A 17828-nucleotide genomic window follows, 5' to 3' on the forward strand; every position below is an offset into this window, starting at 1 on the left:
AACTGAGCAACTGTTATCTCAATAATATGCACGGTGGAATAGTGGTTAGCACTGTGACCTCACAGCAAGAAGGTCACTGGTTCGATCCCCAGCTGGGGGGAGGCTTGAACAGTGGCCTTTCTGTGTGGAGTTTGCGTGTTCTCCCCATGTATGGGTGGGTTCTCTCTGCGTTCTCCAGCTTCCTCCCACCGTCCAGAGACATGCATGTTAGGTTAATTGGTTCCTCTATATTGCCAATAGAAGTGAGTGTTTGTTTATCTTTGCGTTGGCCCTGTTATGGACTGGCCATCTGTCCTGGGTGTACCCTGCCTCTCACCCAAAGACTGCTGGGATAGGTTCCAGCTTCCTCGCGACCCTTTATCGGACTAAGCAGTATGGATAATAAATGTATGAATCTCAATAATTTGTTAAAAGACACTGATTCTTATTGTTCTTGTTCCAATCCAAGAGGAAAAAAATACAAAGAAAGATATTTTTTGTTCTTTGTTCATAGAGTTGACTTTAAAGTTAAAAACCAAGACAGAAAGGATCCGAACACTTTGCTGCTTATTCAACTCCATAAAAACAGCAGGAATTTCAAACAGATCAGTTTACAGATGTTATTTATCCCAACAGCTGTTAGCGATGGTTTGCACCTTTAATAATCATTTCTTATCATCACTCACTGATATTTTGCAGAGCTTCTTCTTCATTTGTTGATTTAAAAAGGTCCTCTGTATGTGTGTTTATGTTAGTAGAGATTCCTCCATAAAAGTCATTTAGATGTTCATATGAACCGTGTTGGCCGCTGTTGACAAGTGTGACCCAAAAGGACCAACTACGCTTCGTTGTGACCCTCTGTTCATCATTCAGCCACGCCCACTTCTAGCTATGTTGATTATTGAAAGGTGCAAGGTCATGTTTTTATCATGGGCGTGGCTTTTAAAATCACATGACTTATGATTCACCTTCCCACTGCACACAGAGACAGACGTTACATGGAAAGAGAGGATTGAGGTGTTGGTTTAGTTGGTTGAAGTTTGCAACTTTCTGTAGATATAAATCCAACACATCTCTCCTTTCACGCTCAGGAAACAGAAGCGAGAAAATCTCCAGTTTGGGGAGAAAAAGTGGCCTCGTGAGAAAAGAACCTGCACTCAATCAATTTAGGGTAGTCAAGTAATACAGTAAGATGTGTTAGTGAGTGATCTTTATTTCCATTTGAATCAGACACATCAGGATGCTCAGTTCCCATCCTTCCAGTGGCTTTACCTTCAATAGACTGGTGAGAATGTTTCACTTCTTTTCATCAAACTCTTGGTATGGATCAAAAATGTAACTTCAACCGTAATTCAGAAAATCATACTTTGTCGCTACGCTGGCAGCAGAGTGGACACCAAACCTTTGATCACTCAGGTAAAAGTAGGGATAAAAGGATCCTGCCTTCTCCTTCGCTCTTGGTTTCCATGGAGACAACGCCCACAGTGACTTCAACCTTAATACATCTGCATCTCAACAGATCCTCTCCCTCCTCTCGCATAATACTCTCCTGCATGTCTCGTTTTTCTCCACACTACACCGGGATAAAATTCCCTTTTCCTCTTGCACATTGATTCATCTTCTGATTTCATCACTCTGAGATTCCCAGAGTCCATCGGTAGAGCTGGGTCCTCCCTCTGCAGCACACATGATAAGTTTCCCATGGCTCCCTCAACAGCAGCCTTTTCACAGACAGAGGAAGAGTTCATTATCAGCGGCCTAATTCGGCTAACAATGTGCTTCATGAGAAACATTTGCTCAGACACACACTCACACCAACGGATATACTGAACACATACACACACATTCACTCACACACAGCCAGTCCAATAGCAACAGGCTTCCATTGTTGCCATCATATTAAAAACACACAGTCATAACAGCATTACCAGAGCAGTGCGCCTGGTTCTCATTTCCACCACACACACACACACGCACACACTGAGCCAATTTATAGCACTCAGTTCAGATCCATTCTTGCGGAGCAGTGGAAGCTAGCAAGCTAATGGAAGTCAGTCTGTGGTTAGCACTGCTTTAAATGCGGAGCAACTCAGTGTGTGAGGAGACGTGATGCCAGGGCCTCTGTCTCCACTGGTGACATGTGTCAAGACTCGCCTGCCACATGTCAGGAACAGTTTATGGAAACACTGCAGATGGTTTTAGGTTTTTTAAAGGTGTGATGTCAGAGCTCAAAAGAGCATCAGCTAAATATCCCTGCAGGCATCCAGTTGGATGAAGAGCTGTAAACTCGACAGTGCTGCTTGTCTTACCTCCACTGGGTTCAGATGGACCTGTCTTATTGTAAATTTGCTCTGTAATGCTACATTTTTCATGTTTAATGTCAGCACTAAGTGTAAAGAAGGTTTCAAGGGCCAAGGTGTGCAGGTCGGTATTTATATGACCCTGTTTTGTTTATTAAAATGGAAGACTGTCTCCAAATTAATCTACTGGTGGGCCGTCTTCCAAAATGGACCAGATGCCGAAATTATTCAGACTCAGCAATTTGTTATCAGCAATGACCATTACCAGTCAATATACTCAGAGAGATTAAACGTAAACAGAAGGAAAATCTTCTATCTACAGATGACAGAGTGGACGTGTTTTTGCTTTAATGTTGGTGGGTTTATAAGTTAATGTGTCCCATAATGGATCCACTTGATATTTTAACAGATTTCCTCTAAAAAGTCAAAGTCTGGGTGATATCTACCAGTTGCTGATTGTTATATTTAATACATTAAATTTGACATCTGAATGTTTATTTGCATAGCAGCTGTGGATTATAAAATTTGGAGCTGTAAACTGTTGGCTTGTGTAAAGAACCCAAGTTGTTTACGTTTTAGACTCACTTGTTCTGGAGGTCTACCAGGATACATTTGCTTTCATATTCAGAAAATACATGATTTTTCTGGTACATTACGTGGCAACAGCAACTTTTCTCTCCATCAGTTTGAAACTGTTTCTCTCGGAGGAAAAAGCCCAGTGTGATCTGACTGATCAGCTGATTGGCCAGAGAAAAATGACCCTGACGTTGTTGCTCATTGTTGGTTTGAGACATGCTAAACATGCCAGGCATTATGCTAACATGGAAGATGTGGATGTAGATAAATAATAGATAAATAAAATGAGAAAAGTCAGTTGTTTTCTGTGGGAATAAACAACACACATTGGTGTAGACTTTGGGATTTGTAAGTTCCAGACTTTGTAACATCTGCAAAACCTTTGTAAAACTATTTAAAAAAATGAAAATGCCCCCTCAAAAAAATCATATGAACCCTCTTTAATGTTTTGCCTCACAGGTACCAACTGCTAGTGTGACCATTGAGGGTGCTTCAGCTCTCAACAGAGTTCGCTGGTCATCAGGAGGGAAGGAGGTTGCTGTGGGTGACTCAGAGGGCCGAGTTTGGATCTACGACACGGGAGAGGTACTATCCACATACTTAAATCTGTTTTATAATGCCATGAATTTATTTTATTTTTGGTTTTAAAAAAGGTAATAAAAGAACATGGTTGATATTCATGCAGACTGCTGAGATGCATGGAGCTGCTGGTCTTTGTGGGCTTTTTTTTCAGTCAAGGTTTAATTACAGATTAGGTTCAAAAGAAAAACTGCAGCAATGAAAAAGGTTTTGCGTTGTTTTAATTCAGTCCAACTGTATGAGAAAAATTTTAGTTCTGAAAAATGAAGCAACTGTATTATTATTTTATAGATGAGTTTTCTTGGTTTCGGAGCACAGCACCTCAGCTGTGTTTCATGGATATTTGCTCAGCTGACAGGACTTCAGCTGCTGTAACGGACACTTAAAGTGCTTTTTTTTGCTGAAAAATGTCCACATGAAATACAGCTGAGCATTTCAAGTTTTTTAGTCCGGTATATTTATGAAACTGTCAGCATTACCATGGATGATGGTTTTAAGGTTTGGTTTTCTTTCTTTCTTTTTTTCCCCTGTCTGTCTTTGGTGTTCCTGTAAAATGCTGTCACCACAAAGCGGCCAGCCTCCCTGCCTTTGCCTGTATATTCTGTCATGTTTAAAGGTCTCTGGTTAAGATCCCCATGTGAGAGCATGTTAGCCTAGCCGCTCGGCTAATTTTAGCATCTTTTTGTAGTGCGGTAAGCCTTGAGGAGGCTCAGCAGAGCTGGTGGCCTCCATGGTTGGTGGGTTGATGGTAAGGAAGAATAAAAGTGAGTAGGGCTGAAAGGTTTTATGGCAAGCTGTGTTGTGTGTGCAGTGGTGGTGGTGGAGGTATTTACTTCACTGCTAACTCACCCATATTGCTAAAACGGAGGGGGGTTGAAAAAAATGTGGAAAAAAAAAGTGAGATGTCTTCAGAAGAGTAGTCCTGGAAATAACAGCAACTCTTGAGATTTTTTTCCAGGGAAGCAAAATTGCAAATACTTCCATTTCAGCTTAATTTTACTCTAAACAAGCTAGTTTCAGCATATTTATCATCAGGAAGGACTTTTTTTTTCATTAGTATACCAGTGTTGACGTGTGGAAAAAGCACATCATGGAATAAAACTGCCTAATGCAGATCGCAACATGAACTGGTTCAAGGTTTCCTGTTTTCTTTTTTATTGTTTTGCTTTATTTTTTATTTTTTTACATCCAGACATCACTCAGCACTGATTCTGCAAAATTCAAGGCTCTTGTTGTCTGTTTACATGCTGCTTACTCATCAGCACCATATAGATGAGGTTCTGGAGGACCCCCCCTGCTGTGTGAAGCAGAGGGGTTCTTAGTTCCTGATTAATTACAACTTGGCCTGTCGAATGGTTTGCAGACATCTTGGGTGGTGGCTGCCGCTTCATTCCCACTTAATCTGACTCCCACTGTGCACAACCAGAGAGAGGAACAATATTTCGCTTTACATCTTGTGTAATCTAAACGGTGTCTGCAGCTGATGTGACATTTTAGGCATCCGAACACTGTCGTCCTAGGAATTGCATTTATGAAACACAGACCAGATTCGCCCCTTGTTGATGTGTGAATGAGTTACTCTTAAATGTTATTTAAGAAAAGCCACAAGATCATTTATAACGAGCACGGCCGTTTTTGACTCTCATCAAAGTTTAAGACCAAATATCAACAAAATTCAAACACACCTGGTAGCTGGACATCTTGTTACATGTTGGCTCTTATTATACTGAAGCCCTATTCTTAGATGGTTAATAAAACTGATATTAACCTGATGAATATCACCACTTTATGTTTGAAATGCCCTCCTCCACATGATCCTTGCCAAAGCACAGCTTTGTGCGTCTGCAGACTTCTGGCCGACCTTCATACCTAAATAAGGTTTTTTGTTAAACACTTTAAAACAGTCTACAAAAAGGCGGTGCTAGACTCCCGTCTCTAGCTGATTCAGAAGTATCAGAATGTTATTGTGTAATGCAGGTACGTACTCCTGCAGTTGTTTGAAATGAACAAGAAAAGTGCATCATTTCACTGTTAGGATTTCTGGTTGAAATGTAACTCAGCTAAGCTTGGTATGCAGTGCTTTTATACATTTATTGAAGGTGGTGCAGAACATTTATTTCTCTTCTGGTACCAGAACCTATTTGGTACCACTGGTTGACTCAACTCAATGGTTTTTAGGATTTTCCTTTAGTCCCAGGTATTAACATGTGGTACTGGGCTCTGAAGTACTTAATCTGCTATGGCTCCACAGAAGCTGGGTTGAGTCCAAAATGTGGCATCTTAAGTATGAAAGAATAAGAAATTAAAGAATAAATAAGAATATAAAATTTCACAAATTCACAAACATTGTAATTACCAAGTTTTCTTCAGTGATGGACGGGAAAAAATTGTACATCTATGTTTTAATAGAATAAATATAGAAATATGATCATATAGATATTTTATAGAATATTTACAAATAAATAAAACAAGTAAAAGGCAGGATAGGGTAAAAAAAAAAAAAAAAAGAAAGAAAAAGAAGAAACACTGTAAATGTATGCAGAAGTAGAATATTTTAGGTGAAAAAAAATTGTTTTTTTTAGTACTTCAGGCATCAGCAAGTTAATATTAAGGCTTCTCTTTGCACCGAAACACTTTGCAGCAGTTTCCACAGATTAATGCAGCAAAGCAAGCAAACGTTGCCTGTTCACATCTGTACTGTTGTACACAGCTGGAAAGAGTTGGTGTAAGATACATTTTTACATCCAGAAACAGAAGCGAGGATGGTCAGAAGAGCCTGTGGACTGAGACATGATACCACGTGCACACGGGCATATCTGTAGCACAGCAAAAGCAGAGAAAATCACTACACAGGCCAGCAGGAAAGGATGACATACTCCAGACTTTATGTGAGAGGTGGCTGGCAGGGCAGAATCTGCAGACATGAGCTTTCTTCCAAGCAGCCTCTGGATTATATTAAGGTAGAAACAGCCACAAAAGCGGCCGTTTTATTTCTTTTTTTCTACTTTCACAAGGTTAACTGCAGAAATACGCTGTTCATGTTGCAGCCATTTTCCAGGAATTTGTGCTTAAATGACACGACATTGTGGACTTGTCAGGCCACTGAGGTGCAGTAATATCTCATACCTTTGTGATCCCTCCAGCTTTCAGTGACCCACACTGATGACTGGGCACGCTTTGCTCGCACACTGATGGAGATCCGCGCCAACCGGGCAGATGGCGAGGAGGAGGGGCCTATGGAGCTGGCTTCATAGAAAAGGACTCCACAACCAAAGTTGGAATGAATCGGAGACCTGTCGCGCTTTTCATCGGTGTCACTGTGGCATGTGCTCCTCCCTCACTCCCTTTTGTTTCTCCACCTTCACATACATGTCCGAGTCTGCTCCACGCCAGGCAGAACTTTCATTGTAACTTTGCCTTTGTTCTCTTTGTGAGTGCACACTGTCCAGAAATGGGTCAACCGTTGACTTGACGACCGATTTGTCTGTCTTTCTTTACTTGTTTAACAACTTCAGGTGATGTGTTGCTTGCAACTCGTGAGCCTTCAGTATATAAAGAGTGGCAGTCTTGTAGTCTTATGGAGATATGTGAACTGTACCAATGCTTTGCACTATGGTGAAAACTCAGCAGGGTCATAAACTAGTCATGCATTGTTTACAAAAAGTCATGTTCACATTATGTTGTGCTTCTTTTCTCTGTGTCAAGCCTGCATGCACATTCCTAAATATTCCTGAGGCAGAAACATGGAGCTGCTTTGTGTTTCACTAAGTGTGTCAGAAGCTGAATCAAGTGTGCTTTTCTGTACTGAATGAAAGCTTCAACTGTATATTCTATAATGAAATGTAACTATTAATAAGAGGTATATTGTAACAGAGTGATTGCTGTGAAACCTGCTGTTTGCAATTAAAAGATAGCCCACCGACTTGTTTGTTCTTTGACACGTTCAGCCAAGTAACACCAAAATAAAAACCAGGGGACAGTCAGTCTACTAATGTAAGCTTCTCTTTACTCTCAGTACACATGTTGCTGCCATACGTTCTGTAAGGCACAATTATAACACACCATATGTAACGCCTACATCCTCTGCACTGTACAAGCTTAAATACTCAGTCGTAACATACCACAAAACTGCAGCTTTTGCCAGCTGTCTCAGATATTTACACATCTGCATACATTTAGACCAAACATCTTACAACAGTAAACATTATATACAGTCAGACGCTATGCTGCGTCTTTACATTCAAGTCATTTTTGGTTGGAATCTTGTGGATACATTGTGGAAAGTGCAGGTCTGACATAGCCATAAAGATATGAAAATATGTCTCTGGATTTCTCATATATACATTATGCCCATTTTTTCAGCTTGATATTGGATTATATGAATAATCTATATTTGATTGTAAAGCAACAACAGGAAGACGGTGGAAAAAGCTGCAAAAAACCTTTCCTTTTTTTTTTCAAAATGAAGTAGTTAAAGAATTTTTCTGCCTTTTGTGCACCTTTTGGACCCAGTTGGTCTACAAGTCAAATGTAAAAGAAATGCTGAGACTGTCCTACATAGATCTACTTCTACAAATAGTCTCATAAATCTATGTGACTGCATATAGAGTCAATATAAACACAAGAAAATTTATGTTTTAAATAAATTACTTAACACTTTTAAAACAAAACGGACTAGTCGGTGTCTCAGCCGTCCTATCCATGAAGGCTCATGGGATGCTAGATTTGGTAGGGTCTCCTGCTGTCGCCACAGTGTAGCGTGGGAGATGGAGTCCAAATTTGCTCTCAATGCCAGCGAATGTGGCCACGGCCAACCTGAAGCCTCCGATGTGGTCAGGGTTGGGCGCCGGCAGGCTGATCCGAGACTTGGGGGTGGGCTCGGAGCCAGCCGGCTTTCTGTGGTGTGCAAGGAAGAAGAGAGGCAAGAAGGAGGAGGAATCCAGAAACACAGCCAGACAAGGGGAGCAAAGCAGCATGTGAAAAGGTGGTAAAGTTAAAGGGGAAATGGTGAAAACTGTGAACAGACGGGAGTTCTATCATCATCTTTATTGAATCTTAGATGAGTATTATCAAATTTAACACCATTCACTGCAGAAATAAACATTTTAATAGAAAATCAAAAGTGGAACAGTTTAACATTTCTCTCTGAGAGCAGAACTAAATCAAATCCCTCAAAGATTTCATGCTGAGTGCTCGAGTTCGCTGCCAACACAGACAGCAGAGGAGCCGGCATGAACTCGGTCCAGACCACACTGCACACTCACTGGATCTGCTGCTGATTTTATGTTGCTGGAAGCATTTGGCAGGGAGGGCGCTAAAGCATTGTGAAAGCTGATGGATACATGTGTGTGCAACAGTTTCAGCAGTCCATTAAAAGGAGCAGCTGGACTTTTTTAAACTTTATAGAAGGAAGACATTCTGGACAGTGACCTATTCTGAGGAGGAAAATGAGCTTGTTTCAGTCCCAGAAATGGAGAAAGAAAATGTACGAGTGAAATGGGTGCTGTCTGCCCTGATGATGGTGCTGTAAAACTCCAGAGTTTGAGAAAATTGACACATCCAGAGTTTTGAGTCAGACCTTCAGCCTGTCAACTAATGTACTCAGATTTTTCTTTGTCTTGTGGTATTTCCTTTACCCCCTTGAGGAGCGAGGACATGCCATATCATGCTGCCAGTTGGAAAAATGGCTGTTGTTCAGGGAGGAAATCTTTGATAACAACTCTAATATTCTAGCTCCAGAAAGATGTTTGAATGGTTTGCGCTGAGTGACGGGTTTGTGAAATTTAAGATTCAGCATCACAGATGCAGACGAGGTCATTTATGTGAAGGTGGTTGGTGAGAGACTTACTGGCCTCCGAAGTCAACGTAGAACCAGCGCTGCAAGAGTTCATAGGTCACCAGGGTCACTCCAAACTGCGGGGAGGAACGAAACACTCGGGCTGGAGAGAGGGATGCAAGTTAGTTTATTTCAGCTTTTTGGACATTAAACTACAGCAGCGTATTTTACTACAGCTTGGCTTTCTTTCTCTATAAGTTCATAAAAACATAACAATAATGCTGCTCCGCTTTTGAATTACAAACCCATTAATTCTGTATATTTTAATTAATGTAAACTTGTTTATGTGTTTTATGTAACATGCACAAGACAGTCACTGCTCCTCCAAACAAAAAACATTAACTCCTCTGAAATCATCACATAACTTTTTTGTTTGGGTGTTCTGAGTGCTGACAGTTTGCTCGTTTTGCTCCTTCATAGATCAAGAGTAAAACCAGAAACCAACCACAGCAACAAATATATATCAATAATAGTAATATATATTTGAAGTGAGTGAGTAGAACAGCAAGGGGAAAAGCAGGTAGAAGTAGATCAATAGTGTTTTTCTGGGTTGATTTTCATGCATAATCCACAAAACCTGCCCTCCTAGAAAAATCCTGTCAAGCTCTCGACAGTCAAGGAGCTGCATGTTTAGCCAGTCACCAACCATTTTACAGGTTTCCTATCAGATTTGATGGGTATATGTGCAGTTTTTATGTCACAGTGACCATTTAAATTGCAACTCTGGTTTTCTCCCCAGTCATTTAGACAGAGACTTGGTCTTGTTAACCCAAAATAACTGCCTGGAGGCATTTCCAAGATGGCTACTGAGTGGCGAGACTTGCCTCGAAAACCTCTTTTTTTCCATTTAAAAAAACTGTTTCTACAAAACAAAAGATAAATACATAACCAAGGATCATTTACAGAGAAGTTTATGAATAAATATTTGTAAAATTACACTTTATTCTAACTTTTTGTCATGTAAAACCTGTGAATGAACTTGAGTATTCAATTTGCTGTTTGGGATTATCCATGTATTTTCTGTCAAATCTTGTCTTATTTTTTTTTCTCTGAAAAACTACCACACTAAACAAACAATTGAGTTCATCTATATATCTACAGATCTGGCTTTCATATAAACTAAGTATTTATTCATTTTTATCATTAATTATTATGGAAAATTAAATGATTTTCTCTATAGCTTCTGAAATGTGGTGGCGATGTCTGACTGTCAGAGCTTAAATTCATTTGAAAAGGTGATTTATTTTGCCTTTTGAGAGAAAATTGATGAAATTACTCAAAATCTTGAGCAAATATGCTTGCTTAATGTAGAACGAGGGAGGCAGAAATACTTGTTTTAGCCCTGATTAATAACTATAATTATTGGCTTAGCTCCAACACTGGGAAAATCAAACAGATATATGTTGGCAGGGTACTTTTTGCCAGGCAAAATTTACCTCCAGCTCCTTTCCAGAAAGCACGAGGCCCTTCTTCCCTGAGTATCTTCCAGAAGCAGTCCATCAGGCCGCTGTAAGTGGTCTGGCCTGCACGAGCTGCCACCTGTAGCCTGGTCTTGATCACATCTGCTGGGGTCACCAGAGAGGCCGCTGGCATGCCTGTAGAAAGCGTAGTGCCAAGAGTTACTAACTGCAGTCATGGGATGCTTTTTCATGGTTTCTTTAAGAGCTGAATGTGTTTGATTCTAAATAGAGCGCAAATTTAAAATCAGCCCCAAACAAGTGGGATGATTACAAGATAGCAGTTATCAGCGATCGATTGAAAACCTGAACATGACCATAACTGCATTTTATGGAAAGGTTTTAGCTCTCTTTGTTCTGGCTTTTAAACACATCTTCTCAAATCTTGACCATCTTGTAGCAAGTCTGCTGCTTTCATGGACTCCACACAAGTAAGGGCCAGTTCCTATCACTTCACCATCAACCAATACAGGCCATTATTTAATCTCTGGCTTTTTTCTTCCTTTCCTCTCTCCCCCACTTTTCTTAGAGCTGCTTGAAAGAGGCCAGACAATGGACGGTAATGAGAGCAATGCACACTGTTCTCTGTACGCTGGTGAAAGTGACGGGCTGACTTAGGGGAGTGACTGCAAAGCCCCCACACCAACCACTTCAGCCATGAATGGGCCCAATCATCGATGGCTCAGTCATTACCATCAACTGCCCTCTTGACGATTTACTCTGACTCCTTGGTTTTTGTAGCAGCCAAACGAGCTATTCAGCAAGCCTGATCAACTCAGCGTTAGGTAGCAGACTGGCACCCGGCAGGGACTGACCACCTGTGCTGTGCAGAGGAGAGGAGAGAAGAGGGCTGCATATTTCTTGTTCTTTTAACGATAAAGCAACTAATGCGAGTCAGAGATGGCCAACACTCTGTTGGTCATGGACCAAAGCAATGCCTAGCTAAATAATGCCGTACAAACCAAGCGTGTAATTCAATTTCCTGTACTGGCTATAAAACATTAATTGCCAGAATGCAACAACCGCTGATAAATATATGTGAAAGTGGGATGATAAATGTGTCGAAATAGTAACAAAAAAAAAAAAAAACCAACAAAAAAACAAGTCATGAGACTCATTTCGGTGTGAGGCAAGCCGTGGCTGCCAGTCATGTGGTGGGAAAACAGAGCAGAAATGGAGGCAGGATTTATGATTTTTCCATGTTGCTCTGTGCCTCTGCGTCAAGAAGAGAGTGCTGCTGACACATGTCAGAGGAATCAAAACAAATATAAAGAAGTTTTAAAGCATTTTTACTTGGCAGGGCTGTTATTAGTGTCTTACTTAAGGACAAATCTACTATTAAAAACCCCTTGCTTTGGATGAATCTGGTTTTCAAGTAGTGGACGAAGTTGTTAAGACATCAGGGAAGATTTGCTCCTCCTGCGCTGCCTGTTCCCCGTGTGACTAAACAAAAGGAAAGGACTTCACTGTGCAGCATGAAACAAGATATTTTTGCACTACTTCCTTGCATGGTGGCTATGCATTTTAAGTATGCACCAGCATATTTGTGAGTATGTGTGTGTGTGTGTGTGTACAAGTACAGTATATTAAGATTGGAAAGCCTTCCTGCTGGCCTGGTTGGAAGCCTTCTGAAGCATTTCCCTGCAACACAGCTCCAAAACCCCAGTCCCCCAATCACTGAGCAGCGCTCTAATTAGCAGCTCCCGCCATGGAACCTGCGGTCAGAGGCTGCTTGGCTCCCAAACTGTGAGCTCTGCTACTGTTACTGTGGAGATGAGAGGCGAGAGCAGAGTAAGACCTGCTTTTCTTTTCATAAACACCATGGCTCAGCACGTGAGATTTCAGTCCCTCTTGGCTTCGTTGGAGAAGTCAGATATGTTAAGTAAAAGAAGTTTAAAGTTAATAAAAACTGTTGCAAGGCCGTCATTTTAAAATCTAACACAAGACTAAATGAACTACAAAAATTACAGAGCTAATAAATGGCATTAGAGCAGCCTTCATATAAAATCCATTTACAGCAAGAGAGATGACACATTATAAAAGTAAAGCTGATTAAAACAGATGATAAAGTCAGAATTTAATCGTCTAATTTGAAAGATCCTGGAAAGTCTTTGGTTATCTCGCAGCATGACCATATAAGCACCTATAGTCAAAAACTCCCACGACCTGCTAGCAAAATGAAGTCAGAAGGATGAAACACTTAGTTCTGGCATTCCTCAGACACATTAAGTTCATCTTTAGCTCACAAATCATCTGGTTATTCCTGAGTAAAACTCTCAATGCAGCAGGCAGATCTGTTCACCAAAAAGCTCCAAAAAGTCCTGCTGCATACTGATCCCCACGTTAACAGAATCACACATCAAAAATCCAGTCAAAATTCACACAAAATCAAACAAACTTCTGTCTGAACTTTCTAGATGAAGTGTAAAAAAATTCAAATTTGTACTAAAACCACAGAAGGAGAACTGATTTTATCGCTTGTCCATATGGAGTGTGTTACAACAGTCAGGCAGCATGTTGTAGAAGAATAATATTGTGTACTGCAATGCTTAGAGTCCTCCTATTTTATTCTGTCCTATACTCTACAACCTGGCAGCGACTGCAGCACAAGTTGCCTTCTGCCAGACAGACCCATAGAGGGGAGTATTAAGCAGCAAAAGGCAGTTTTTGTTCAATTCATTCAAATTCAATTTAATCCAAACAACAATCAACAAGAAAAAAGCCATCTCAAAGCACTTGGAGAAATACCTCAACAATTCTCTTTAAAGCACTTGGCAAAAATAACCAGGAGTTGGTAGACACCCAGAACATAACAAACAGCAGACTTAACATCCGTCTTTCATTCAGCAGGTTGTCCAATATCCTTATATTTTGGCTTTAAGTGGGAACATGCAATTTTTGCACATCTAAACACTCAGATACAGCCTGGACATTGAAATAGCGCTGCAGTGTGTGTGTCAGCATTATGACTGAGGTTAGTGATGCACCACGTGTAACGCTGAATCAGAGCAAGGGTGTATGGTAGATAAACCAGATGATACACTGCTTTTACTTTGTGCAGGCACCGCCTATTTGACACAGCGGCAGCATGTGCATGCGTGTTTATGAGGACCTTGTACAGAGCTGAGCTGTTTTACACACAGGTGAGTGCAAAGATTCATGGGACTGTCAAATTTATTTACAACACAACTACGGAGCAGTTACGGTTATGAGTGGATATCTGAAAACAGTGTAGAGTTTAAGAATAATGAGCGGAGTCTGAAGGCTCTGAGGGAATCAGTGAAATGTAGATAAAGATAAAGAAGCAACAGATTGGAAAACTAAAAAAGGAGACAACCTGCAGTGTAACTTGTTCTATTGGCTGGTTGTATCAAGCTGTTGTTGTGTTTCACATATGTGAAAGTGGAGCTTCCTTATCCATCAGCTGAGCTGGAGATGATGTCCGGCACAACTTTTTAACATGATAGAAAAAGAAACGCCTGCAAGCTTTTTCTTATCAGCTGTAGATGAGGAACAGATCTGGGAAGGTGTGGTGATAACACAGACATGGGTCTTTATTTTGCTTTACATACCTTGCTACTTTTTAACAACAAATTGGATTATAAACACTGATCGGCAAACTTTCAACCCATGTTCACATAAACCAATGCTGAGTTATTTAGTTCAAAATATGTAATAATCATTGAGAAGTTAGAATAATACAATTACTTCATGTGTTTTTAAACAACATAAATTAGTCAGGGAAAATATTTAGAGCATATTAAGGCCTATAGGTCTTTATATTTGGAATTCCCTTAAAGGCCTCCTTTAATTACAGAAATGAAAAAGGCAATTTTCACTCAGTCAATTTCATCTCTTCTCATTTTTTTTTGTAAATGCATAGTATGTAAAAAAAAAAAAAAAACACTTGTTTTTCTTTTTTAAAGTTTTTATTAAAGACCTTTGGGTTCACAGTGCTCACAGAGCCCTTTTTGTTTGTTAACTCTAATTGAAAACTCCACATTTGCCTCTAAATGTGAAATTAGTTCATTATTTGTTTTGTGCAGAAGATTAAATTTCCCAGCTGGAATTAATAAAGTATAATAGAGTATTATTAAAGTATAATACAGGCTGGGGTGGATGGAGGTGCTTTACCTGCCAGAGCTCCAGCAAACAGCATTTTGCCTGGTCCTATCCGTCCATCCTCCTCCGTGAGGTAAGCCTTGGTGTGGGCGTAGCAGGGGAAGTAAATAGCTGAGAAGGGGATGTCTCGCAAGAAACAAGCCTTGGAACCCTGGAACATGAATAAGGCTGCAGGTTAAAAGCTAAGCTTAAATAAACACATAAATAGAAGGGAAAGCAAAGAAAGAGTGATGAACTGGAGGGATTTGATATTTGATTTATGGCTGCGGTTTTCTCAGGTTGGGCAAAATGAAACTCTTGGTATTCACATATCAAGTGATGTTAATAAATTTATTTCAAACGGACTCCTGGAACTAATGAAGCACCGTTGCACAGAAATGATGTCTCTCCATATGCAAGCGATCTGTGTTGTCAGCAGCAGGTGAGGGAGCGAGAGGGGGAAGCAGAGAAAGACAGACTGGCTGCCGAAGATGGCTCCTTGTCTGCCACTGTAAACAACACTATATCATCAAGCCTATAGAGTTTCCTGCTGCACTTCAAACCTGTTGGCAAACTGCCACCTTTTTGACACAGCAACTACTGTCAACAGAAGGCGTTTAAAGAGCTGGGTAGTGTCTCCTTGTTTTGGACAGGCTTCATTTAACTCCTGTGGGATAATCCTTTGGTTCCTCCATACACACACTTGCACACACACACAGAGGATTGGCAGATACCTGGGCTATCTCTTTCCCTCTCTTTCCTCTGGCACTTCTTGTCTGCCTGTCCCTCCTGGCTGGGGCCCGAGCGCCTGCTGAAAGCTTGGAGATTCTATCGAGGCGGGACAGACAAGCAGCGTCACAGGGACGGGAATTGGAAGCTTCACCATCATGGTGATGGTGTTGGGTTAGATAATGCAGTAGCAGTGGGAGGGTGCATCCTTTTACACTAGATGAAATAACAATGAAAACATGTATGCAGTGGGTTTGTATGCATGAAACATCTTTGGAATACAGTGAAGCTTCTCTTCAGTGATGGATGGTGGCGCTAGAGGGTTAGCTGCCCTACCGACCAGTAGCTCCACCAGCACTGGGTGAGCGTCAGGATAATTACCCTGACAAAGGCAGCTCTGTGCCTGGGTGCAGCCCCTCCGGAGCCAGCCCGTCTGGGGCTTGCAGGCTGGAGCTCGTCTCCTCCCCACCTCCCCTCAGCCAACAACACCGCTGCTGCTTTCTCAATGCACTTTGTCTCCTCTCTGTGCACCAGGAGACAAATGTAATTAAGCATGTGCACGAGGAGCGCGAGCACTCTCTCATCCGCCCTTATCATATGGAGACTGTAGCGATGCGGACATGTACTCCAACAATCAAAAAGCAGGAGTCAGCAAACAGCAACAGGTAAGCAGACAGGTAGATGGAGGCAGCGAGAGGTTTTGCATTCTTTTACAGCCTCGTCAACACAACTGAAAGATTTACATGGACGTGGTCTGCACTGACAAATGGCCTCATCAGCTCACAAAACCACTCAGAGATGCACGGGAAGAGTTGAAAATGTCAGAAGTGTGAACCGTCTGAGGAAAACAGCCCCCTTAAAATAAGGCAACCATAAAAAAGTCTAATCAGCTCATTTTAATAAAACAAGACTAATTGATAAAACCCCAGGTAATAGATTGACATTTTCACAGTTGATTGTGTTTACTTGAGGCAGAATCTCTCCTGCCAAGCTTCATTAAGATTTATTTATGTAATTCAATTAGACATGCTCCGTTTCACCCTGAGGACTAATGTCCTTGTCAAACCTGTTAAGCTGCTAATGGTAGTCGTAGCCACAGCTCCTTCACTGACTCCTACAGCTTCTCCAGGTATCTTGCAATAATGCAAAGTACACTCATCCAAACAGGCCAACATTAAAGGCCTAAATATTCAAAAGAAGTAGATTGTATTGTATAGTAAACAGCATGTTAGCAACTAATATGCCTACAATCTAGCACATTTGCTTTACAATGTATTGGAAGCACAACATCATACAAATCTAATATGTTCAAACGCTACACTGTAATTTTTAGCCCTGTGCCACTGAAAAATATCAATTACAGCAATTAAGGTTAAATGCAGCTTTTAGCATAAATTGTGCCTTTTCTTGTTCTCCAACAGACCACATGGATATTGTTGATTTAAATTATAGCTGATGGGGTTAGGTAATATGTATAATTGTACAACCGTTAATAGAGAAATCACATAGGACAAATAATGGATTGTTGTGAAGTTGTGAGGCCGATGAAAACAAAAAAGGATGGAAATGGCCATTTGTCAATTAATCTCATAGCAGCAACTCATGTCTGAACTCAGTGATGTAGCTTTGGGTGTCCTCACAGAGGTGAATTAGGAGACAAATTCATTTTTAAAATGGTAATTTTACAATCTGGTTAAAATCCTTCTGTCATTTAAATACAAAATATCCTGTTTACGTGTATAATTATGTTGTAGTGAATAGAGTATTTTGTACTTTGCAGTAACATGTGTAACTGTTTTCCACTACAGACGAGATCAGCTGAATATACGGATTGCTGTCACAAAGCCATCTTGTTGTTTGCCAATATTCTCCTGAAACAAACAGAAAGAAAACATCATCTGGATGTCAGCATTGCTCCAAAACCTGAAAATATCCCTCACCATCAACAGAGATGTGCACGTTTCTCCTATTTTTCTTTTTAATCTTTCAATTTATATGCACTAGATGAGAAAACCCCCTCAAGTCTTTGCAATTACATTAGAAAGCATTATTGATAAAGGACATGTGCATATAAAACATAACTTCTGCATTATCTGTGTCCATGTTTTAAGAGATAATAAAAATTCCACCTGGACTGCACTTGAAAGCAAACATTTCAACTGAACACACAAAGTAAATCAGAAGCACAGATGTTGACTTCACCTCTCTGAAGACTGTTGTTGTTCTGTAGTGAAACATAGAAGAGTTTGAAATGCTAAACACTGAAACCCT

General features: G+C 40.6%; 2 protein-coding genes across 2 annotated transcripts in view; one reads left to right on the top strand and one right to left on the bottom strand.

Moving 5' to 3' along the window:
* The window catches only part of dync1i1a (dynein cytoplasmic 1 intermediate chain 1a), a gene marked incomplete at both ends in the record, with an annotated part of 57940 nt that extends 51252 nt beyond the window's left edge, over window positions 1-6688 (top strand). The window contains 2 exons of the mRNA XM_079259212.1: window positions 3315-3440; window positions 6578-6688. Of these exons, the coding sequence (XP_079115338.1) occupies window positions 3315-3440; window positions 6578-6688 (237 nt within the window). The remainder of the gene's footprint in view (window positions 1-3314; window positions 3441-6577) is intronic.
* Window positions 6689-8143: 1455 nt separating this feature from the next.
* Window positions 8144-17828, bottom strand: part of slc25a13 (solute carrier family 25 member 13) — a gene marked incomplete at both ends in the record, with an annotated part of 55447 nt that continues 45762 nt past the window's right edge. Inside the window, 4 exons of the mRNA XM_079258747.1 lie at window positions 8144-8330; window positions 9283-9373; window positions 10707-10865; window positions 14862-15000. Coding sequence (XP_079114873.1) covers window positions 8144-8330; window positions 9283-9373; window positions 10707-10865; window positions 14862-15000 — 576 coding nt within the window. The remainder of the gene's footprint in view (window positions 8331-9282; window positions 9374-10706; window positions 10866-14861; window positions 15001-17828) is intronic.

The sequence above is a fragment of the Telmatherina bonti genome, assembly GCF_933228915.1.
Source record: "Telmatherina bonti genome assembly, chromosome: 19".
Lineage (NCBI taxonomy): Eukaryota > Metazoa > Chordata > Actinopteri > Atheriniformes > Telmatherinidae > Telmatherina > Telmatherina bonti.